At 37.0% G+C, this 23,652-nt stretch overlaps 1 protein-coding gene across 17 annotated transcripts in view; it reads right to left on the bottom strand.

Moving 5' to 3' along the window:
* The window catches only part of TRAPPC9 (trafficking protein particle complex subunit 9), a 542,043-nt gene that overhangs the window by 442,717 nt on the left and 75,674 nt on the right, over nucleotides 1–23,652 (bottom strand). For all 17 annotated transcript variants that reach the window (XM_075141098.1, XM_075141106.1, XM_075141108.1 and 14 more), the window contains 4 exons: nucleotides 22,025–22,151; nucleotides 20,306–20,438; nucleotides 14,040–14,203; nucleotides 3,277–3,429 (listed from right to left, as the gene is read on the bottom strand). In XM_075141098.1, coding sequence (XP_074997199.1) covers nucleotides 3,277–3,429; nucleotides 14,040–14,203; nucleotides 20,306–20,438; nucleotides 22,025–22,151 — 577 coding nt within the window. The remainder of the gene's footprint in view (nucleotides 1–3,276; nucleotides 3,430–14,039; nucleotides 14,204–20,305; nucleotides 20,439–22,024; nucleotides 22,152–23,652) is intronic.

Below are 23,652 nucleotides of genomic sequence, written 5' to 3'. Positions count from 1 at the left end.
AGAGCGCGATGAGGTCTCCCCTCAGCCTCCTCTTCTCCAGGCTAAACAACCCCAGTTCCCTCAGCCGCTCCTCATAAGACTTGTGCTCCAGGCCCTTCACCAGCTTCGTTGCCCTCCTCTGGACGCGCTCCAGCACCTCCATGTCCTTCTTGTAGTGAGGGGCCCAAAACTGAACACAGTATTCGAGGTGCGGCCTCACCAGTGCCGAGTACAGGGGCACGATCACCTCCCTATTCCTGCTGGCCACACTATTTCTGATACAGGCCAGGATGCCGTTGGCCTTCTTGGCCACCTGAGCACACTGCCGGCTCATGTTCAGCCGGCTGTCAACCAGTACCCCCAGGTCCTTTTCCTCTGGGCAGCTTTCCAGCCACTCTTCCCCAAGCCTGTAGCGTTGCCTGGGGTTGTGGTGGCCGAAGTGCAGGACCCGGCACTTGGCTTTGTTGAATCTCATACAGTTGGCCTCGGCCCATCGATCCAGCCTGTGTTTTATGAAGGAGAAACCCACTACGGATGACAACAATGCCTAAAACCAGAGAAACTTTATCAGGTTCTGGAAGTTCCTGAGCTAACAACAGTTGGAGCCCAAAAGCCTAAAGGAAAGTAGCATGTATGTTCATGATTATCCCTATATTCTCCCACAGGCATCTGCTCTTAGCCACTATCACAGCCAGGATATTGGACTAGACGGTCATTGATCTGATCCTGTACAGCTACTCATGTATTTTTGCTTCCTTTAATCTAGAAGAACATCTAACATTTTTCCTTACAAGACAGTATACCATCAACACACAAGAATTAGATCAGCAATTTTGATTGATAACTTAGTTTACTTTCCAATTGGATAAGCGTATCATCAGAAACATCAGTAATTTATCCTCTCTGTACTATGTCCTTATTACAAACAGCGTAAAAGGAAACAATTTTAGCAGCAAATGAAAACAGATCAAAGTAACAGATGCCCTGCTAAGGGCATTACTTTTAAAAGACAGAAGTATTTTGATCATCATTGTAAATCTGGTCTTCAGAAGAAAAAGGTACCATAGCTACCATATGATTAAAAGTCATGTCATAGTTGCCCTTGATTTTTCTAGCTCTTTACTGTTCTTCACATCAGGATCTTACCTGCCTCTTTAGAAAGTACAATATTTGTAAAGTTAAAAGCAATATAGAAAAATTACAGGAGCAAGTAAAAATTTCAATGTACTTAGCATCTCTAATAATACGTTCAAAGTACACACAGTACATAGCACCCAAAGATAACTAAAGTTCTAAAGAAACACTAATGGATTCTACTCCTTTATCATCACTGAATGAGAAAAGGTTGAATTGCTTCCAGGATTCAGTTACACAACCTTTCAAAGAAGCTATAGGCAGAAATAACAAGGTAAAAATGTTCCAAGATTTTGTTCCTATGTCCCATACAGGTAAAAAAACAGAGGCCCAAATCCACTATCCCACAACTGTTCTATGTCAATACCAAGAAGTATGTATGTTATCTTCTCCTCCTATAGAGTATTTTGTTTGTATGTTATTTCATCTGAAAAACTGCTGGGCAAGTGCAGCTTCAGAGTGCCTTTAAAACTTTTTGGAGACAGGGCAAATGAAGGAAATTTTATATATATATAAAAAATATATTTGGAAGCTACAAAAATGAAATCAACAGAACTGGCACTAAAGACAGCAATGTCTAGCTTTTAAAATATTGACTTTCATAATTATTTCTCAAGTTATATTGATGACATTGATCATGTTCCTTCTCATTTCCATGCCTCTGATTTCTTCCCTATTAATGTTAATCTGTCAACAAATAAAAGCTAAGTTTCCAAAGTTCAATTTAAATTTTGAATCAACTGGCCTATACCCTTTCCATACAATGGAATAGATAATGAGTTGAATTATGATCTAATAAAAGTTCTTATAAAATAAGCAAGCAATAAGCCATTGAAATTTCCATGGAAAAGAGAGGTCATCTACGGGGTACATGAGGACCAAGAGTTCAGGGATCTGTAAATAATGCAGTATCATCTGCTTCTGAAACAGTAAAATCATCCTACAGTTAGCATCGGATTTGCTCCCTCACCCCGCCAGTTCTGTGAATTTGTAGCACAAATTTGTGCTGTACGGAATTACATTTCCTATCAAGGGCATTTCTCAAAGCCTCAATTCCTTGGCAGCTGTGTTTTCACAATAATATCAGGGTGTGGTCTTCCTCCACTATCAGCTTTTTCAAAAAGTTCTAAAGTAAACCTTAGCATAGCAACACTATGGGTTTTGTGCAGTTTAATTCTGAAATACTTTTATAATTTACGTATTTTACACCAGGGAGGTTTAAAAAACAAGTCTTTTAATCTTTACTAACAATTAATATAATTTCTGTCTAAATGCATTTGCAAGATAACTCACAGAAATCAGTCCTATTCAACTTGAATAAGCTATGCATGTAATTTTGTTGTATTTTTTCTATACTGAAAATATTTATTTTTTAAAGATTAATTATACTGATAATACATACGCGCAACTGGATCCTGGGAAACAGTCCAAATAATAATGATACTTTTTTTTTTAATACAGGAATATCTTGTTTTTTCAAGTTAATTCAATCAGTGTAAATATACCAGGCAATTGAAAAAATACAGTGTATAGCAAATACTCCAGTGAGACTGTGTGTTTATTATAAAAAGGAAATCCTTATTACAAGTATCTGGTACTTGTAATTCCAGATAATTCTAATACAAGCAAACATTGTTTGTTTTTTATATTCAAAAGAAATGATGAGTTTAAGCACATGAAACTTTCTCTACAGTACAAATATTAGGGGGATTATGCCCTACATTGCAGTATGTCACTTCAGGCAAAACTGCAGTCAGCCACGACTAAGAATTCTACAATCTCAGCTAACTAAATGATCAACTTAACGTTATTTCTCTTTAAAACCCACTGATGTTTGCAAGCTATTTTTCTTTATCTTCATAAGATAAGGATACAAAGAGAAACATCAACAAAACTCTCTGTCAAGAAAGATTTAAAAAGATAGCAGGGCAAGGTTTCATGATGGGGAAGTTTGGTCAGACTATCATGCCCACAGCTGTCACAAAAATTCAGTCTTCAATCCATACAGCTCACTGAACAGTTGTCTTCACATTACAAGACACAAATATGAAAATACACAGCCACATCACACAGCGTATTTTAAAACGAATGGCACAACAATTGGATAAGTGTTTCTCAGAAGTACATACAACCCTCCTAAGCAAGGAGAAATTAAAAACTCACCATCACTGAGATCTTGCAGAAGGTTTTCTTGGCATGAAAAGTCCAGCTTCACTTTAATGTTTACAGTAAATGTTGCAATCTTTCCAGGTTTTAGAGGAAACTGGGAGAGGGTATCTTCTAGCTTCCAACTCAAGAAGTCCCCGTACAGCTTCTCTGTATTAAAATAAGTAAATATTTCATGAGCATAACTCCTGTGTTAAGGAAGTTTAAGTTTATAACTGTTGTAGAGAGTATTAACTGATTTGTCATTTCCTGTTTAAATTCCAAAATATTTACAATTAAGGCATTAAAAATTAATGTAACACTGGAAAGATATTACAGAGTTTACTGACATTGGACCTGGAAGCACGTAGATCACAAAGCTCAAAATATGAATTTATGTGAAGATCACTACCAGAAAAAAAATATTGTACAATAGGCAGCATTAAATATACACTTTGAATACAGCCTGAAGGGGACCTGAAAGTTCATATAGTTTTGAATCATACAGACTTCAATTCAGGAAATGTCACATGAATGCAAAAACATTTCATCAAAACATTACACCAAAATAAATCAGTTCCAATTCTGAAGCACCTGTAACATCATTATTTAGTTACTTATTGAGCCACGGAGAAGGTTAGGAAGACTATTGGCTCTCATTTTTTTATAAAATAAAGTCCTTTGTCGAAACTGAGAAGCGTGAAGTATACAAGACCCAAACATTAAGGATGCTGCCAGACAGGATTAGTTTGTGTTAAAAGATACTTGTTTAATAAATTATTTATCATCGGTCCATATGAGATAGGGCATCTGTAATTATTAGCTCCTCTCTCCTAAGCCTAACATGCCAGAAGTTAATATGAGGAAAAAACCTATTTACTATTCATCAATACATTGACATACTATATCCAGTTATTCAGTCTCCTTAGTACTCCAGTAACATCGAAAGATCCATCTTGAAATAAAGACGAGCGGAGGGTTAAATCTGCTTCAGGAACAAGGGTTAGTTAGTTATGTGTTATTTCAAGCTCTGAAGTATGCCAAAAGCTAGAGTCACAGATATTTAAGTACCTTCAGCAAAAGCAATCAAAAAAGTGATATTTATGAACTTTACGCAAGATAAAATGTTTTTTTTTTTTTAGAATGACAGATGTAATGTACTAGAATGGTACAATAACACAGTGACTTCTTCCTGACTTCATCTTACTTCAGATACTAAATAGACACAAGAAATATCTGCTAGTATCTTCTTTATTTTTATGCACTTCATGAATGATCTGAGTGGGGGGAAAAAATATCACTTACTCTCTCAGTGCTTCACTTCTAATGCATTGTACAGGGTCTGGCTGAGGTGGAGTTAATTTTCTTCACAGCAGCCTGTATGGTGCTGTGTTTTGCATTTGTGACTAAAACAGTGTTGATAACGCACCAGCTGTTTGGCTATTGCTGTGCAGTACTTGCATGGCATCAAGGCTTTCTCTTTTCCCACTCTGCCTTGCCAGCAAGTAGGCCAGCAGCGCGCAAGAAGCTAGAAGGCAACACAGTCAGGACAGCTGAACCAGACTGACCAAAGGGATATTCCATGCCATAAAATATCATTTTGTTTTGTTTTTTTCTTCCTCTTTCATTTGCTTATTAAACAATCTTTATCTCTACTTATGAGTTTTCTCACTTTTGCCCTTCCAATTCTCTTCCCCACTCCACTGGGGGAGAGGATGGGCGAAGTGAGCAAGCAACTGGGTGGGGGCTTCGGTTCTGGCCAGGGTCAACCCACCACATGAATTCATTAATATCTGCAGGACCATACGATGTTAAACACTGCAGAAAAGTCTATTAATACATAAAATAAACATGCTGGTTTGACTGGCAGAATCCTAAAAATATATTTATTAATTTATTGTAGCAACGCATACTATCTCCAAAGTACACTGAAGAATTCTTCTAAATCCTCATTTAAACACCATTTGAGCACTGCTTCCGTAACATGGGGACCACTGAAAGTCACACAGTTCATCTCTACTTCATACCAGGCTACTGTATTTAAGAGCAAGTTAGTATATTGTCATTTCAGAGCCTTTCCAAAGCCATCATCTAAGATCCATGTGTGAGAAAACGGGGTGGGAAGACTGATTCAACAACTACAATCTAGAATTAAGGATCTTTCAAAAAACGTAATTAGAATTCCAGTCCAAACTTTGTTGATTTGCACAGAAACAACTGCATCTAGGGAAGGAAAAAAAAGTGAATATTTTTCCATTAACTTCTACCTAAACAATAACTGCTTTGCCTGAGATATATTTTTCTCACAGACCGTCAATTGTTGTCTTGTGTCTTTCCACATCAAATCAATATTATAGACTTCTATTATAGACTTGGATGGGGCTCTGAGCAACCTGATCTAGTTGAAGATGTCCCTGCTCACAGCAGGGGGGGTTGGACTAGATGACCTTTAAAGATCACTTCCAACCCAGACTATTCTATGATTCTGTGATTCTTTGTAAGAGCAAAGATGAGGTAAAAATAAAAAAATCCTCCTAATAATTGTTTCTTTAAAGTCACCTCCACCTCATCTAATGATTTAGCTGTAACCACATTTGATTTTCTTCTATTTACAAGAAAATAAATAGCTTAGCAAGTACAGCAAACTCTATAGACTTTTCCTGATAAGTAAAAACATCACATGCTAAAGGGATGTTTTTCCTCAGTGTAAGCAAAGAAGAATGACATATCCCAAGCACTTGAATGTATCTTCAGTTTAATGACCAAATTGTTTCCAAAATGTATTTTCATGAAGTAGGAGATTTATTATGTCTTCGTATTATGAAGACCTTATGAGTGAAAAAACTTTCCAAGCGAGAATAGCCCTTGCAGATACTCTCTAATTTAACACCTGTAATTACAAGACAAGGTCTAAATCCTCGAGCTAAAAGTTAAACTGTAGAGAAAAATCTCGTCTATATTTATCTGACACTGGTTTATAGTTTAATAATGTTTTCTTCACCTTGTTCAGTAATCATTATTACAGTGAATAATACTACGGCATGGGGTTTCAAACCTTTCAGTTCAGTGGGAAAGACTCTTATTTGGAGCATGCCTGCATTCAGTTGTTTCTAGAGTCCAAAATTTGTGTTTAGCAACCAGCTGAAGATACCAGTGACTTTTAGTCAAGAGTTTAAATTAGTAACTTGTTTTATCATTCTAATGGATACTAAATCACTAAAATCATAACAAATATCATATAATAGCCTACCCACAATATAACTTGGGGTTACCCTAACCCAATCTAACTCTTAAGAGATTTTAACGTCTGCCAAAAAAAAATCCACGCTGGAATTTTCTGTAGAGAAACTCAATAGAAAAGCAAGTCTTTCAAGACCACAAGAACCTCAATTCTTTTCAATCTTAAGTTCCCAGGTAAATCTGGCTTTTTGCTATGTTTCTCATTTTCCTAATTTAATCTCTTTCAAAAGATGCACAAATGGTTTATTTTAATGTAAGCACATCTATAAAATTCTTTATGGAAATAATTTAACTCTTTGGGTATATAACTTTACATGGCTATTAAAACCATTGTGAGAAGCCATAATCTGTTTTTACCTTTCCACCATCACAAGTTCATGCTATGGTACAGAAAAACACTTACTAGGACTGCTACCATTTTTCTCAAAATTATTTGCTTTTAAGATAAACAGTCAAGAAACACAACCATAAAATGATGAATTTAAGAATCACTTAAATAGGAACACATTCAAATTAGACTAGCAATTTGTATTTAGTATTTGGTATATTTGAACATTAATATCTCAATTGCATAGACTGCAAATTTATGAGGTACCAAGATTTTAATTTCTTTTTTACTCTTCATAAAATGCTTTATAGAACAGTGGAGACAAAGACATTGGGCCTACAAAAAAGCTGGAGAGGGACTTTTTACAAAGGCATGTAGTGATAGGACAAGGGTAATGGCTTTAAACTGAAAGAGGGTAGATTTATATTAGATATAAGGAATTCTTCACTATGAGGGTGGTGAGGCACTGGCACAGGTTCCCCAGAGAAGTTGTGGATGCCCCATCCCTGGAAGTGTTCAAGGCCAGGTTGGATGGGGCTTTGAGCAACCTGGTCTAAGTGGAAGGCGTCCCTGCCCGAGGTCTTTAAGGTCCCTTCCAACCCAAACCATTCTATGATTCTATGATTTCTTTCAATAACAATGTTTAAGGCTATCAGCATTTAATTGTTGTGCAAATTACATCCTGCGCTTGATCAGATTCATTTCCAGAGAGTTAATCTTTACTAGATTTCAAAATAATTTTGGGGGAGTAATAATGTCAAAGGACAGAAACTCAAAAGGACTTCACAAAATCAAGTGAGTAGACAAAAAAATGGACTTCAACATACATAAAGTTAAAATAATGCATCTCGGGGCGGGGGGGGGGGAGGAGGAGGAAATATGAGCCATGCATGGTATGTTGATCTTGGAACTGGCAGTTACAACTCCAGAAATAAACCCTAGAATCACCATTGATGGTCCTCTGGAATCATCAGCTTAGTGAACAGCAACAAAAAACAAAACAAAACAAAACAAAACCCAACAAAACATAGGTCATCATTAGGAAGGATACTGACAGCAAATCAAAGGGGGGCATTTTGCCACTGCATAAAACCTTGGTGTGCTCATATCCTAAGTGTTATTTACAGTTCTGGTCTCTGTACTGCAAGGAGGACATATTAGCGCTAGAGACAGTCCAAAGAAGGGTAAATAAAATGATCAAGGGGGTGGAGCAGCTGCCATGTAAGCAGATATTAAAAATGCTGGGACCCTTCAGTTTGAACAAAAGGCTGAGTAGGGGAAGATGACTATAGTATACAAAAATTACAAAGATGGCAGATAAAGTGAATGCAGAACTGTTGTTTACTAAATTCCCTGGCATGAGAACTGGGAGCACTTCATAAAACTAGTAGGAGATCAGATTAAAACACATACAGCACTTCTCTACCCAGCTGGTAGTGAACTTCTGGAATCTGTTGCTGCAGTACCAGCAGCTTCAGAATGGGATTAGGCAAATTCATGGGTAAGTCCACAAAGGGCTACTGAAAAGGAGTATGTATGTACAGCAGCTACGGATGCTGAGCAAGCACAACAGAAACACCACAACAGTGGCGAGACTTGCATGCTCTCCCTAAGCAACATCTCCTAATGTCCTGTGACTACTGAGCTAGATGGACCATCAGCCCCAGTAGGACATTTCTTAAATTGTTATGCCTTTGTCTTTCTGTGGGAGAAAGGGAGAGGATGGGACTGAATCCTCTATTAACCACAACATTTTGCTGTGCAGACAGCCTCAAAATTGCAAACTGAACTTAAAGCATCAGGGACAGGGCACATACGTGGAATAGTGTTCTGAGCACAGTTGTGGATTCCTGACAAACAGAGATTTACAAAAAAACCACAGGAGGATAAAAAGATGCAGTTTAGCCTGGAGGTCCAGTGAGATGCTAGCAACGCTACTGGCAGTTTAATTAAAACCCTTGGAACAGTTTAAAAGAGTTTAAAAGTTTAAAAGTAAGGACAAAAGGAAACAAAGAGAAAGAAAAATGTAACAGACTACAGCTGAAAGGTGAAGTTTGGGTAGAATATAACTAAACCACTGCTTCGCAAGCTGAGCAGTTGAAAGGAAATAAAAATGCAAGAGCAGTTTCCAGCTAGCACAGAAGGATGAGACCAGAGTACGCCACATCTCTGATTCAACATGCACGAAGATACATTGACTGCAAATACGATGAGACACTTGGAAGATAGAAATGTGATGTGCTTCAAGGCAACTGTCCTGGTTTCAGCTGGGATAGAGTTAATTTTCTTCCTAGTAGCTGGTATAGTGCTGTATTTTGGATTTAGTACCAGAATAATGTTGGTAACACCCTAATATTTTAGTTGTTGCTAAGTAATGCTTAGGCTAGTCAAGGACTTTTCAGCTTCCCATGCTCTGCCAAGTGCACAAGCAGCTGGGAGGGAGCACAGCCAGGACAGCTGACCCAAACTGGCCAAAGGGGTATTCCATACCACATGACGTCATGCTCAGTATATAAACTGGAGGGACTTGGCCCGGGGGCAGCAATCACTGCTTGGGGACTGGCTGGGCATCGATCGGCGGTGGTGAGCAATTGCATTGTGCATCAGTTGCTTTGTATATTCTATTGTTATTATCATCATTATTATTATTACTACTATTTTACTTTATTTTATTTCAATTAAACTGTTCTTATCTTAACCCACGAGTTTTCTCACTTTTACTCTCCTGATTGTCTCCTCCATCCCACTGCGGGGGTAGGGGAGTGAGCGAGCAGCTGTGTGGTGTTTAGTTGCTGGCTAGGATTAAATCACAACAGCAACAAAGCTCTTCAGACTTACATGATAATCTGCACATCTGATTCTTGACGCCTCACCAGCTGAAGTTATATTCCTAGCAGAATAACTATCAGTTATTCTGACCTCAAAATAACTATCAGTTCTAAATGCATAGGCATTGGTATTCATATATCTTAACTTCTCAAGTGCATGAAATTCTAGTAAAAAGGAAAGTTGCATATTTAGCACTGCACAGTATCTGTCACCTTTTCTTAAAATGAGGAACTGTGGGGTGTGCACTCTAGAATTACGGAGATAAAAGCACTAATAGTTCATCGGCTCGTAGGCAGTGTTCCGATACTAATTTTCGTTTGAGATTGGCCTCTTTCGAAGTGAGGAGACAACCCAGAATATTTTGAATTCAGACCTGATAGATAGAAATGAATTTGCAGGACTTGTTATGTTCTTTACAATGTAAATGTATCTAGCAGAGTTTCCTCTAGGCAATTAGCCAGTATCCCCAAAAGGAGAACAAAAACTGCTCTAAAATCATGAACCATTTGACATTTATCCTATGAGTGGAAAAAAGAGTTAGTAAGAATCATACAAAATCATTATTATCTCTGTCAGCCAGAGGGCTGTGGGCAGAGAGGAAGAGATTTGAGCTGAGAAACCCAGATAGTAAAATCACAGCAGCTAGACTGGGGTTGGATTACCAACACTCCTCATTGTCCTACCTTCACAAGGACGTTTGGACTAACTGGAGAAAAGCCTGCCTGCATTCACAACTCTCTATGGAACATAACTCCAATTTGAAAGACACTACAGTTTTGTTTGGCAAAAAAAGGTAAATCAATCTATTCCAGGATATTCACAGTTCTTAAAATGGGTTACCTGAACCTCAGAGTAGATTTTTCAGTTGTGGTCTGGCACAGCTAAACAGCTGAGACTGCAAGCAGTTGTGTTCAAAGACAATGGGAAGAATACAGCTAGACAGGTAAATTTATTTCTCTATGTTTAAATTCCAGAGGTCAATCACTTCTAAGAAAGATCAGTGAGGTTTTGCTTCATCATCCAAGTTCATACAGTGTGTGCAACTGGTGCTCACTACTAGCGCCTAATAACCTGTGAGGCTGGCAAGAACGCCTGGCACGCTCTCCTCAGTACTTCAAGTTTGAAAACATCAGTGTCACATTTGCCCGAGTGGATCAAATAGTTGCGTTATCAAAGCTTTTAGAGCGCACTCCCTAACTAAGACGTAACAAGCCTCTGACAAATGCTGACTGGAGACAAAGGATGGAAAAGCATCCCCCTTTGCACATGTCATCATTCTCAAAAAAGTGTTAGACCATCTGACCTGGTGAGGGACAATATGAGGTGACACAGTGTTGACCTTCACAGTATATATGTGATGTCCAACCTACAGATACCACAGCCTGGTAGACAGAGTGGTGCAAGAGACATTAAAAGACATGACGGACACGTTTATTGTGGCAGCATGACAAGTCCCTTTTGCTGATTTGCCTCAGGATCTGTTCCATAACACATGGCTGCTAAAGGACTCAAAAACCCTGTGATGTCCTTTATGAACTGCACAGGGTGAGCTGCAACTTCTGCTCATTTATCTGAGGGCCAGAGGGGAAAAGCTAAAGAGCTGCATCTGAAAGAAACAGAAGAGAGAAAGTAAGGGAAGGCAAGTTTGAAAGCCTGATCTCCAGAGGTCCTCATTAACAAGACACCATTGAAAACAATGCCAGAGAAGTGGGCTTCCTCAAGAAAAGTGCCTGGCTATAGCTAACATAACAAAGGAGGGAGGTCAGGTCACTGCACTGCAACAGCTAATCCCATCCAGTAATTTACACAAAAAATTGAGAATGGTTGCCATTTACAGTATTCATCTTTGTGCTAAAAGTTGTGGCCCCAGAAACAAGGTAAGGAAATGGAAGTCAGACGGGCATTCATGCAGCAGCTGCAAATGATTTACGAGCAACTGCCAAGACTAAAAGAACCAAAGCAAATCAGGTTAAACCAAGGATCATTGAAAGCTCTTTGTATCTGGCTGAAATTGGACAACTTCTTATGGGCTCCCAAGTTGACAGGCAAGCTGTGGTCATGGCAGATGAAGATGCCTAACATCTTTCAGGGAGACCTTGAGCAGTTCAAATCACAGGCACATTTCAGCTGAGGAGTAGTAAAGAACATCCAAGAGGCAACTTCTTAATGCACTTAGAGATAGTTCATAAGTGTCTGCATATGCTCTCAACTTGATATATAATATCAAGAATTTGTGTTGCTATTAGAGATGGTTTAATGTCGTATCCACATTATTTCCATGCATGTAGTATTCACTGACCAAACTAAGCTGCTGACATGACAAATATTTAGTTCCCTGTTGATCACCAGAATCCCATGTCACACTGTACCGTAAGTCCATCCTTATGCATTTGTATCGATTTACGATAAATAACTAAAATGGAAGAGAATCCATTAAAAAAGGCAAAGGTCCATCCTTTGTAAGAACTACGTACAACCACAGTTGAAATAACATAATTATTACATGCTTACTGTGGACCATTAGTTCTTTTGCCACGGATAGCATTTTTCAGCGCTTTACATCATACCCACAGCAGACAGTCACGTAAAAAGTCACACTTATTTAAGTATGTATTTTCTTCCAGTAAAATGGCTCATCTCGAGTATACAGTTCCAAGTACAGGCGTGCATTTTGCTTCTGTGCGACACTGCAAGAAATTGAAGACTCTGCTTGACAGTACGCTGGATAACCTAATCTAAAGCTTTGCTTTCAAAAGAAGGTTGGATAAGATGATTTCCAGAGGCCCCTGCCCACGTGGGGACTTCTATGATTCTGATGGCATGGTTCTCACACTCTCAGAACAAGTATCATTCGATGCCTCTCAAAACTCGCTCTCATTTCTATTTTTCCAAAATGGCTATGTAAGTGTTGCATTTTTTGGGGTATGCATATTTGTGAGTTACTCATCAGAAATTTTCCTTTCTCTGATAAAGACAATTATTATCATGCTTAATAACATCTAAGATATTGTAAAATACACAAAGAGGGTTCATGATAAAATTTTTCTATAGAGAAAGAAAATGAAGGGTGAAGTAAAATTAAAGTTTTACTGAACTCATAGCTGAGTGTATCAACTTTTCTCCTTTTTCCTCACTGTTTTTAACAAAAGTTGTAACTGAGAGATTATGATGGTTTTAAAGTTGACAAGAGTCTCTTTTTCAAAATTTTGAACCAATTAACTGCATAATGTTATGTACTAAGAGTCCAATTAACATCTGATTCAGAGACCCATGTATTCCACCATTTAATACATTTCATTACATAAACTTCACCATTTAATATGCGTGCTGTATTTGGTCTTTCCATTACATACATACAACACCTAGCACAGTAGGAGCACATTGGAATTACTGAAATAACAACAGTAAGTCATCATATGTTTCAGCTTCTAAAATTATACTTGGTAAAAAGTCTCAGACAGAAAATCTATTCTTAGATGATTGGCAACTCCTCTCAGGTTGCAGAGAAGAGGATACTCTGTTGAAAAAAAAATCACGAGCTCGAATACTGAAATGAACAAAAATCACCAGGTATCACATTGCATTTTAATACTCTGGCACTGACAGAATAAAACCTGCAATAAAATAAGGTATTTCTATTGCAATTAAAGATTATCTTGCTTGTCAACTGCAGTTCTTCTGTTAATATCATTTTCAACGATGCCTCAGAGGACAAACCAAAAATGATAAAACACATCACGAAATAAAAACAAGATTCACCTCTCAGACTACTTTTTAATACTAATATGTACAGAGTATTTTAGGAGAAATAACTGAAAGCAGGACATGTACTGTATTTCTTCCATACCTTCAATTATTCTTTTAACTCACAGTAGCTTATTTTATTTATTGCCTTGTTTTTTAAAGTCTTTTATCCCATTTTTTTCTTATTGCTTACTGAGTGAGATATAGAGGTAGGCTTATTTACTTCCACTCCCTCAAGTAGGACAACATTACTGCTAATGGTAATTTATTTATTTAACTAATCAGTTTATTTAGACATAAGGAGAAAATAATTTAGACCCAAGATTCTTGCTTTTTACTAGTTATTGCCTCAGGATTTTTTTTCCCAAGTAACATTAAAATGAAATCTAGATTTCCAAAAAGCAGATGACCCTTTGACACACAGATGGTTCAATTTCTTTCATTCTCTTTCTACATTTTCTTACATTCCCTTTCATTTCTACATTCCTACAATAAAATAAAACTGAATGATTCCAGTTCCTTAACAGGGATTATGGTATTTATTCTAAACTGACCTAAAAGAAGTATAATACAATCAATTCCCCTTTTATCAGAGAAAAAGTGATCATTATTATTTCTAGATATAAATCAGCATACACACCCTTAGTGTTGACTGTTTTCGCTGTGACCTCTAGTTTCTCCAATGGTTCTGTTCCAATATTTTCTAACTTAATGATAAGCTGTTGGGTCTCTCCATTGTAAAGCTGGACAGACACATTAGTGGAGATTTCATCCCCTGAAGAAGGCTGAAGTGTATGAGCAGACCTACAAAATGTGACACATAGACAAACAAAATATTATGATAAACATGTTAAAAGTCTGTCCAAGTTACTATATTCTATTAACTATTCTTTGAAGACTCAGAAACTACTGCTCTGCAATCTTGAAGATATTAGATATAATTTTCCATTCTCATTTTAGGGTCATTTTTTATAACCAGTGAGGTTAAACGTTAATATTTTATGCATAAGATAAGTCAGATTTCAAACAATATAAAATATGTATTCCTAACTGTGAAAGCTTGTTAAAAATTGCTGCAAAAACCGTAAGAAAGGGAAATGAACAAAAAAGCAAGAGCAGGTCATTAGAATGAGCAAACTCGAAAAAAGTGGTAGCTACCAAGTATTTGAACACTAGGGTTGAGTAACAATGAATATCAAGAGCTGAACGTAAAACAAAAATAATAAAAAATAAAATTGAGGAGAATAAGAAGTTGAGCACTGCATAAGAGAAACCAGGGTGAGAGTCCTCTGCAAGATCCTGAAGTCCATACTGCTCTCTGATCAGCCCGTAAAAATTACAAAAGTGAGAATAAAGTTAACTGGTAGAAGAAACCTCAGAAGAGATGAAACCTTTGTACTCACAAGTGAGGATACATTATCTTACATTGTTAAGCATTCCCAAACTCCACCAACATATGATATATGCAGAATTAAGACAGAAACACCTTTAATGACAGATAAGCAGCACTAACTGTTTTACACAGCTGTTCACCCAGAAACTTTTCTTAAGAGATCATAAACAGTATCTGAAACACAAGGTAAGATATACTTAGTAGAGCAATATGTTGTAAAAACAACTTAAGAGATGAAAAAAAATATATTCTACAAGTTATATGTGGTAGAGAAAATGCATGGCTATCTAAAGCTTCAGAAACATGAGAATTTATTTAAACGAGTATCAAGCATTTCATTTTGAAGTAACAAATGCCTCAAACCAGTCAATTATTGAAATAGCACATATGCACATATCCACACATCATGGATAAAGGAGAACTGAGCAGTAACCTTGACCTAGGAAGAAGTAATATGGGAGTTCAGAGAATGAAGTTTTAGTGGACAGCAGAGGGCATAAACCTCATGGGAGTGGATCCTGGAAGAAATTAACTTTGTGAAAGGTGAAATAGTGAATATAAATGAACTCTTTAGAACACGAATGAGGGAAGAAGGATTGCAGAACAAGACAGATGGGCAGAGGTTCAATTTCTGACTGTATTTTTCATGCTAATACAAAGTGGTCAGAAGGGATCGAGGATACAAGGGCAAAAGCTACTGAGATTAATGACCAATAAATCAGTTGGGAAACCCAGGTTCAGTAACTTCTTTTGGCAGGTATTTCTGCTATCCTTCCTTTCTATCCTATCCTTTCTTAGCAGAAGATAAGCAGCCTCCACAAACAAGAGCATATTTTAGTCTTTCAGAAAGCATCTATGACAGCAAGTAGTTAAAAAATGTATTTTTTGATCATTTAAAATTTACTGTCATGTATTGTTATCATTGCAGCACTCAGAAGTTTGGGCATTTGGAGTGACAGGAAAGAAGAAATTTCTTTTCTCCCCCTCATATTTATACAAAAGTATCAAGGAATTGCATACTAACAAACTAAACAAATGGTACTTTCACTTACTGTATAAATGTACATCTGAAACCTGAGCCCAAGCTTATTCAGCTTACACATCCTTTTCTGTAATACAGCTTGTTAAATTAAAAAAAGTCTCAATTCCTGTTTAAGGCTGTGTAGCCACCAGCTTTGTTCTGAACTTGCAAGATCTCAGGACTGAGGCTTGCCCTGGGGATACTGGTAGATGAAAAATCAGATATGAGCTGTCAATGTGCGCTTGCAGCCAAGAAAGCCAATCGTATCCTGGGCTGCATCAAAAGAAGCATGGCCAGCAGGTCGAGGGAGCTGATTCTTCCCCTCTACTCCACTCTCATGAGATGCCACCTGGATTACTGCGTCCAGCTTTGGGGTTCCCAGCATAAGACATGGACCTGTTAAAGCCTGCCCAGAGAAGGGCCACAAAAATGATCGGAGGGCTGGAACACCTCCCTAATGAATAAAGGCTGTGAGACTTGGGGTTGTTCAGCCTGGAGAAGAGAAGGGAGACCTTATTGCGGCCTTTCAGTACTTAAAGGGGGTTTATAAAAAAGATGGAGAGAGACTTTTAAGCAGGGCCTGTAGTGACAGGACAAAAGGCAACAGTTTTAAACTGAAAGAGGGTAGATTTAGATTGGATATAAGGAAGAAATTTTTACGATGAGGGTGGTGAGACACTGGAGCAGGTTGCCCAGAAAAGTTGTGGATGCCCCATCATTGGCAGAGTTCAAGGTCAGGTTGGACGGGGCTGTGAGCAACCTGATCTAATGGAAGATGTCCCTGCCCACGGCAGGGGGTTTCAACTAGATGACCTTTAAAGATCCTTTCCAACCCAAACCATTCTGTGGTTCTGTGCCTGCTCTGAACTTGTCCTGACCTGCCCGCAACTTTGGTTTGACTTACTGTAGCTGTGGCAGCAATTTTTCTTCTGACCTTGTGGCTACGCCTATTGCTTTATTTCTGTTACCTCTGTTTGGCACAACCATAGTTTCATATAGATAGTAGTAACAAGCAGGTGTACTAGGTAGAATGAGGTATTTATGACTAGAACAATGAGAGAAACACAGGTCTGGTATGATAGCAGAGGCATTGTGAAGTGGAGACACCGGATGCAGCGGAGAACACTACTGGTGTGGGATGGTAAGAGATGGGGCACACGCTTAGCACTGGAGACCCCACAGCTATTCACTAACAGTCAAAGAAATGCAGACCTCGAGCTGGACAAAAAGAGCTTTCAGGGGTAACAAAGAAAACAAAGAAAACAAGAACCTAATATACAAAAAAAAGCACCACATATATTAAACTTGGACGTTACGTGGAGCTTCAGTGAAGAGAAAAAAACATGGCATAAAAATGTGTAAGCAAACAAAAATGACCTCAAGTGCTTTCTAGAGTGAGGGGGGGTGCGGGGGAAACCAGCAACAACATATTCCTCTCAGTGAAGGTCTCCAGATGCTGACAACTCACTGTACCACCAGACTGAAAAGGCCAATCTTAGGACCCAGAGGAGCAGTTGGAGGGTGAGTATAACACGACAATAGGCAGAAAATAGGAAGTGTGTGTATAACAACTGTATTTATTAGTGATTCTTCTTCTGTATAGAGTATTTTTCTCTTTTTCTTTTTCTTTCTTCTGTAATGATTGCATCTGCATTAATAATGATACCTGTATTGGACTATTTTACAAACAGTAAAATCTTAGCTTTATATATTCCTCTTTGCCCATAAACAAGATTTTGACCATAACAGTACTGCACAATTATTTCAGTATATTAGAAAGTACTCATCAAGGAAGCAACCTGTAATATCTGGGACACTGGCATGCAGCTTCAAAAATTTCTGGTTCTTGTGGAAATGACTGGTATTTTTCCAAGTTCATCCATATTACAAGTTTTTCATTATTTTATTTATAAATTTTTCATTTTCTTACCTCAATTTTCTTACTTTATAGGCTTTTTCCATTAAGACTGTTTTACTCAGTAGTGTATTTTTATATACTATATATATGATACATATCAATTTATGCATAATTGTAAATACATATAATGATGAAAATATATACTAAGTCATTCTCAACGACAGCAAGCTTCATTACAGCTCCTGCTAAATTGAGCTTATTAAATTGACCTTCCATAACACAGATCAATAAAAAAAAATCTACAGTTCTAACAAGACATTATGGTATGCCTAGAAAGGCCTGGAATTATTCTTGCCTACGAATATGACTATCACTACAAAATTACTATCAGATCAATGAACTGTTGAAGAAATTATAAACAGCTATACATCTTTGACATTTCAAACTTGTTCCTACATACCAGCAGTTTCACCTACAAAGAAGCAAGGCAATAAATACAGTACCAAGATTATCTCAAATACTTCAAAAATAAATAAATTTGGTGAAAAATTAAGAAAAGTCAGCTCAGCTCCAGCAGAAGGTTCCAAAGACAATCAGCTATAAAAACTAATGTGCTCTGTCAGGAAAAGACTCTCTCTCAAGAATAGAGCCCAACATAAAATGTTGGTAAGATGGGTGTCAACGGAAATGTAAAAGTAAAGCAAGATGCAAGGATAGAAATTGGATTATTCAAATTTTATCCTGCTGTCTCTTAATTAAGAATGTTCTTTCTTTCATTTCTTCACCATGTCTTTTAAAGTACATCATCCTCCGGAGAACCCAAAGGATAAAACGCTGTTGACAGGAGTCGCATGAGGCAATTTGCTGGTATCATAGAGGCTGGGAGAAGGAGTAAGTGATGGTACACACAGACCTCTCTGGCACACTGCAAGGTAGCCAAGAGCACATCTAAATTCCCAGGGTGTTACAGGAACTGAGACTGAGTACTGAAACTAAAGCATCTGAAGAAACTAAGAGTAAATTTAACACCAATGAAAAAGTAAATACACACCAATATACAAAGAAAATCTCGTTAATGTTCCACATTATCAGCTGAACATATATGCAAAAAAAGCAGATATTATGCTTATTTAAGAATATTTGCTATTCCCTCTGTATTTCAAACCCATCATCTTCTTTAATATAATCATAACTTTGGCTAGCCAATATTAATTTTGTTACAGCTAAACCACACAGACTCCGTATCTAGCAGAATTTTTATAGGGAATTTACCAACATGTAACTCAATTGTAGCATTTTATTATTTTGCTGTCTTCATCAGAATATTACTTTTATATCTTTGTAATGCAATGCCATCAACACAGCCCATTCCACATTAGAAAAGTAGAATTCAGTATGGAAAAATCAGAACCAAACGGGTTCCTTTGCTTTACTAAGTAAACCATACTGAAGAAGACAATTAAAAAAAATGCACATATATACACACATATATATCCCTTTGCGTCATATGATACTGATGATCATCCTACTAAGGATCATAAATGGAGCTGAGATCTTCCAATCAATAGAACAATCGCTGTGGCACTTGAGCTATCAAGGCAGTAAGTAACAAAAGGCTGTTTCCTGATCCATAGCTAAAAGGAATATTTAAAAAAAAACAAAACAAAACAAAACAACTGAAACTCCGTACTTTTACAACTATTTGCAAAACAGTAGATGGATGGCAAGACTCTGAGATATAGCGACCCACATGCAGCTTAGTAGGCGAATGCTCTTGAACCTTGAAAAGTTCCAAAAATTGAATTGAATCAATGTCTTACCATCTCTCTCTAAAATCGTGGAATTAGTCAGCCACATTCTTCACACAAAAAAAGCTAAAAAAAAACTCCCACAAAAACCCTACACTACTACTGTGTCCTTTTTGGTGAGTGTCTAATTAAGTTATTTTAGTTGATCCTTCCTGTACCTCTTAAACATATTGTTTCTGTAGTATGGTATTAAGTTTGGGCCCCTCCTGAACAATGGAAATATTGACATATTGGAGCAAGCCCAGAAGAGGGTTATCAAAATTATGCGGAAGCTAAAGCACATGACATATGAGGACAAGTTCGAAGACCTGGGTTTGCTCAGTTTGAAAAAAACTCGAGAGTGTGGTCATTGGAACTGATTTCCCACAGAGGTGATGGAAACACTGCCCATGGAGATAATTAAAATTTAACTGGATCATGCCCTGGGCAACCTGATGTAACATTTAAGTCATATCACTTGTCAAAGTTGGCCCTGCTTTGAGCAAGATCCTGGACCAGATGACCTCCAGAGGCGTCCTTTCCAACCTACACTATTCCATGGATCACCACTTTACTTCAAGATTTTATGAACATTTAGCTTTTAAGAATTCAGTTGTTTAAAACTATAACTTCAATAATAAATAACCATTATACTCCCTCAGTTAATTAAATCTCAAAATATTTTCTATGAAATTCCAAGGTTTTAAGCAGTAAATAGCACAGATACAGTTTATGTTTTGTTTTCCTAAAGCACTGATTATATACTCAGATGAAGGAGTTTTTATTCAGCATGTGACTAACACTTAAATACGACCAAATAAAATCATCATTTAATTCAGCTTCTCACCTTGGAAGAGAGGTACTGATCTGCAGCCTTGGCAAAGCTGGAATGACTTCAACAGTACAGCCATTGGTCTTCACTCCTGGCAGATTGTCCAGAAGGCAATCACTGAAGACCCCAAAAACTGAAGTATGGTAACCTGATTTTTAGAAGAAAACACCAGTATTTTGTGAATTTTTCTGTTTTCTGAAAAGTCTAAAAGTACTAAGCTTACTAGTCAGATCTTGCCAATATTTCTGCTACCCAAACCACCACCTTCTCTACAGAAGAATCTTCTCAGGACACAAAAGATGTAAGAAGTTTTCAAACCCCCTAAACAACATATATAACTACATGACAACATACAAACAACACACATGTATGCCTTTGTATCTGTAACATGCAAATTAAAAAAAAAATAAAATAAAGAGTCCATGATTTCTACCACAGATTGTGGCAAGTTCTGTAAAATCTTTTACATGATCAACATCACAAGTCATAGTATAGAGACCACCATTTTATACTACATCACCTAATCCACTCATGCACATAAAACTTGTTACCCTTCAACATATGTTAACAGTTCCCTATTTCCTCTAAAAAATGATTATAGGAAAGAGTCTCAACTGTATCCAGAAGTGAAAGAAAAAAGAATCCTAAAAGTATATACGCATACATGCATACACACACAGACACCTGCCATAAAAGACCACAGCTCATCCTCTAAAAGTTCAGTCTAGTAGGAAAGTATCTCTACACCGATTCCTTACCAGGCAATATATACAAGCTATATCTGAAGGAAAAATTGATACATTGACACACAAACAGCTGCCAAGTACAGAAATCAATTCTGCTACTTGCAATACATTTTTAGTATGTGAAACTAAAAGCAGACAACTACAGCGCAAATGCTCTGAATGCTTTGATGCTATTCTGTATTTACTGAAATAGTTTCTGGGAAAAAAAAATCAAATGAAGAATCGTTTTATGAGCAGACAGAAAAGCACTTAAGAAAAACTCAGAACAGTTTCATCAAGTTCAAAGCCATCTTCTTTTGGTGTTTAGCTTTATTAAAATGGTTCTTTTCCTGTAACACTGTATTCCAGGAACACGTACCTAAAATTGTGTGTTGGTAAGACGATTCAGTCCTACTATGTGTTGAATCTATTATCTTCACATATACCTCCTTTTCTAGGAGACTGATCTGCTCGTCTTCTACAAAAGCTCTTTAATTCTCTTTACTTACTACAAACACAATTTTATTTAGGCTTATTAATGAAATGATATCTCAACTGCAACTGACTACATACATTGGCTAAATTGTTTCTACAGAAGCAATCTGCAAAAATGTCTGTAATCTTAGATGAACACAATTAATTAAGAAAAACGAACTCCAAGATTATCTTCTGCATTCTCATTAAAAAGTTCAAGTAATCCTCCTCAGAAGCTTTCCAAATGAAAGCATTAATAAAGGGGAGTTTGAGTCATTATCCTTTTCCTCTCATACATGAGATACTGTAAACGTGTTTATTACTGCTGTTACAACCAAGCGATTTTGCAGGCTATATTTTTTATGAAACCTAGTATAGAAAACAGATTGCTTGCTTTGTTTTGTTTTTTCTTTTACTTACTGAGAAGAATTCAGAGTGGCAAATACATATGTGTCATTCAAACTTATGTAATCCACAGAGATGTAAAACACATGGTTGTTTTGTTAGGTAGAGAATGACTGAAGACATCCCTTACCATTGACAGTGATCTGTCCAGTAGTTTGAGGAACACCAACAAGAGTTACCGGATAGAGACCAGATTCTGCAGGTAGAGAAAGAGCTGCAGGAAGAGATTCGAATTCTACTCCTGTTGTCAAGAGACCCTGAAAAAGTCATATTACATAGATAAATCCCTTTATGATATACACTTACATTTTTACGATATATACTTATATTTTAATCCCTTGCATTACATCACACAAACTTTTACTATTTATTCCAATTTGCCCATAGTAGTTATTTTGGTTTTTAAGTTCCAGTGACTGAAGCATGCATCTAGAATTACGGCAAGATTTGTACTCAACACTGAAGCGTGTTTCAGGATCTGAGGTGGAAACGATGTATGAAAAACTAATAAAAATTTATACCCAAGCACAGTAAAAAGAATGAGTGATATAATCTGCATGGTGGTGTTTTGCACCTACATTTAATTGTACCTGTGACCTTACTTGTGTATTTGCTTATGTTTTGGACAGTGGAAATGAAACATCAATAGCAATTCTTGCTTAACTTTAATTAAAGTTCCTCGCCAGAAAATATTTATCTATGGGGAGAAAAAAATGTTAGTATTTACAGATAATAGAGCAAGTCTGGCTTTACTGTCCAACCTAAACGTCTCAGTGAGTTGGAGTAGACATTCACTTTGCTAAATTGATCCTCTATGAAGCCTAGATGCCTGCAGTTAGACTGTATGATTTACTTCCTTAGTGCATGTCAGAGAAATCTCTTAGCATCCTATATTTAAAACGTAGGACAAAATAAGAAATTAAGCAAAAAAAAAAAAAAAATTACTTAACAAACTTTTAAACACAGCATTACTGTCCTTAGTAGATTGGGGGTTTTTTTAAGCTCAGTTAATGAATTTAAGATGCTTGAACACAGAATGTACTGTTACAAGTAAGAAATTTAATGTTGTACAGCACGTAAGTCTAAGTTACCAGCTGCTTTTCTATACATATAGATTTTTATTTTTATTTTTTAATAAAGATGCCACCCAAATATCTCCATCAATTAATGCAGTAAGTACAATTGGATTAAACCTCAACTCCATGAGGATGCTTCACAGGAACTCAAAACTCTATGAAAGAGGTAGATATTATTTTTGTAAAGACAGATGAAAAAACTCATGGTTTGAGCCACAGAAAACCACAAAGAGACTGAAGAAGGAGTTTAAGAAGCAGCAACATTATCTGCACAGTGCCAGAATACCAGCATTGCTTTTCTTTGAAAACATCTATGATTGCCTAGTTTTTAATTCAATTGCGTTTTGAATGGTGCACCTCTAATGCTCATGTCAGCTGTAAAAGGCAGACTAGCCCTCTTTTTCCAATTCTCAATTAAAAATTAGGAAAATTGATACTCGTATAACAAGTACTTAAAGAAATGCAAATGGCATCACTGGAATTACCCAGCCAATGACTGAAACTTGACCTGTCATGTACATTAAGTTTTAATGGCCTGATTTGCATTGGGACTAACCACCAGCAAGTCTTCTTCAAGCAATTCCTAGATATTATCCAAAATCAACCCACCAGCAGTCAAAAACTGAACTAAATTAAAAGCCATTATCAGAATTTCTTCCCTCCTCAGAAGGCAGTGTGCCTT

This window comes from Calonectris borealis, chromosome 2 (assembly GCF_964195595.1).
Source record: "Calonectris borealis chromosome 2, bCalBor7.hap1.2, whole genome shotgun sequence".
Lineage (NCBI taxonomy): Eukaryota > Metazoa > Chordata > Aves > Procellariiformes > Procellariidae > Calonectris > Calonectris borealis.
This window is presented reverse-complemented; position numbering and strand designations above follow the sequence as displayed.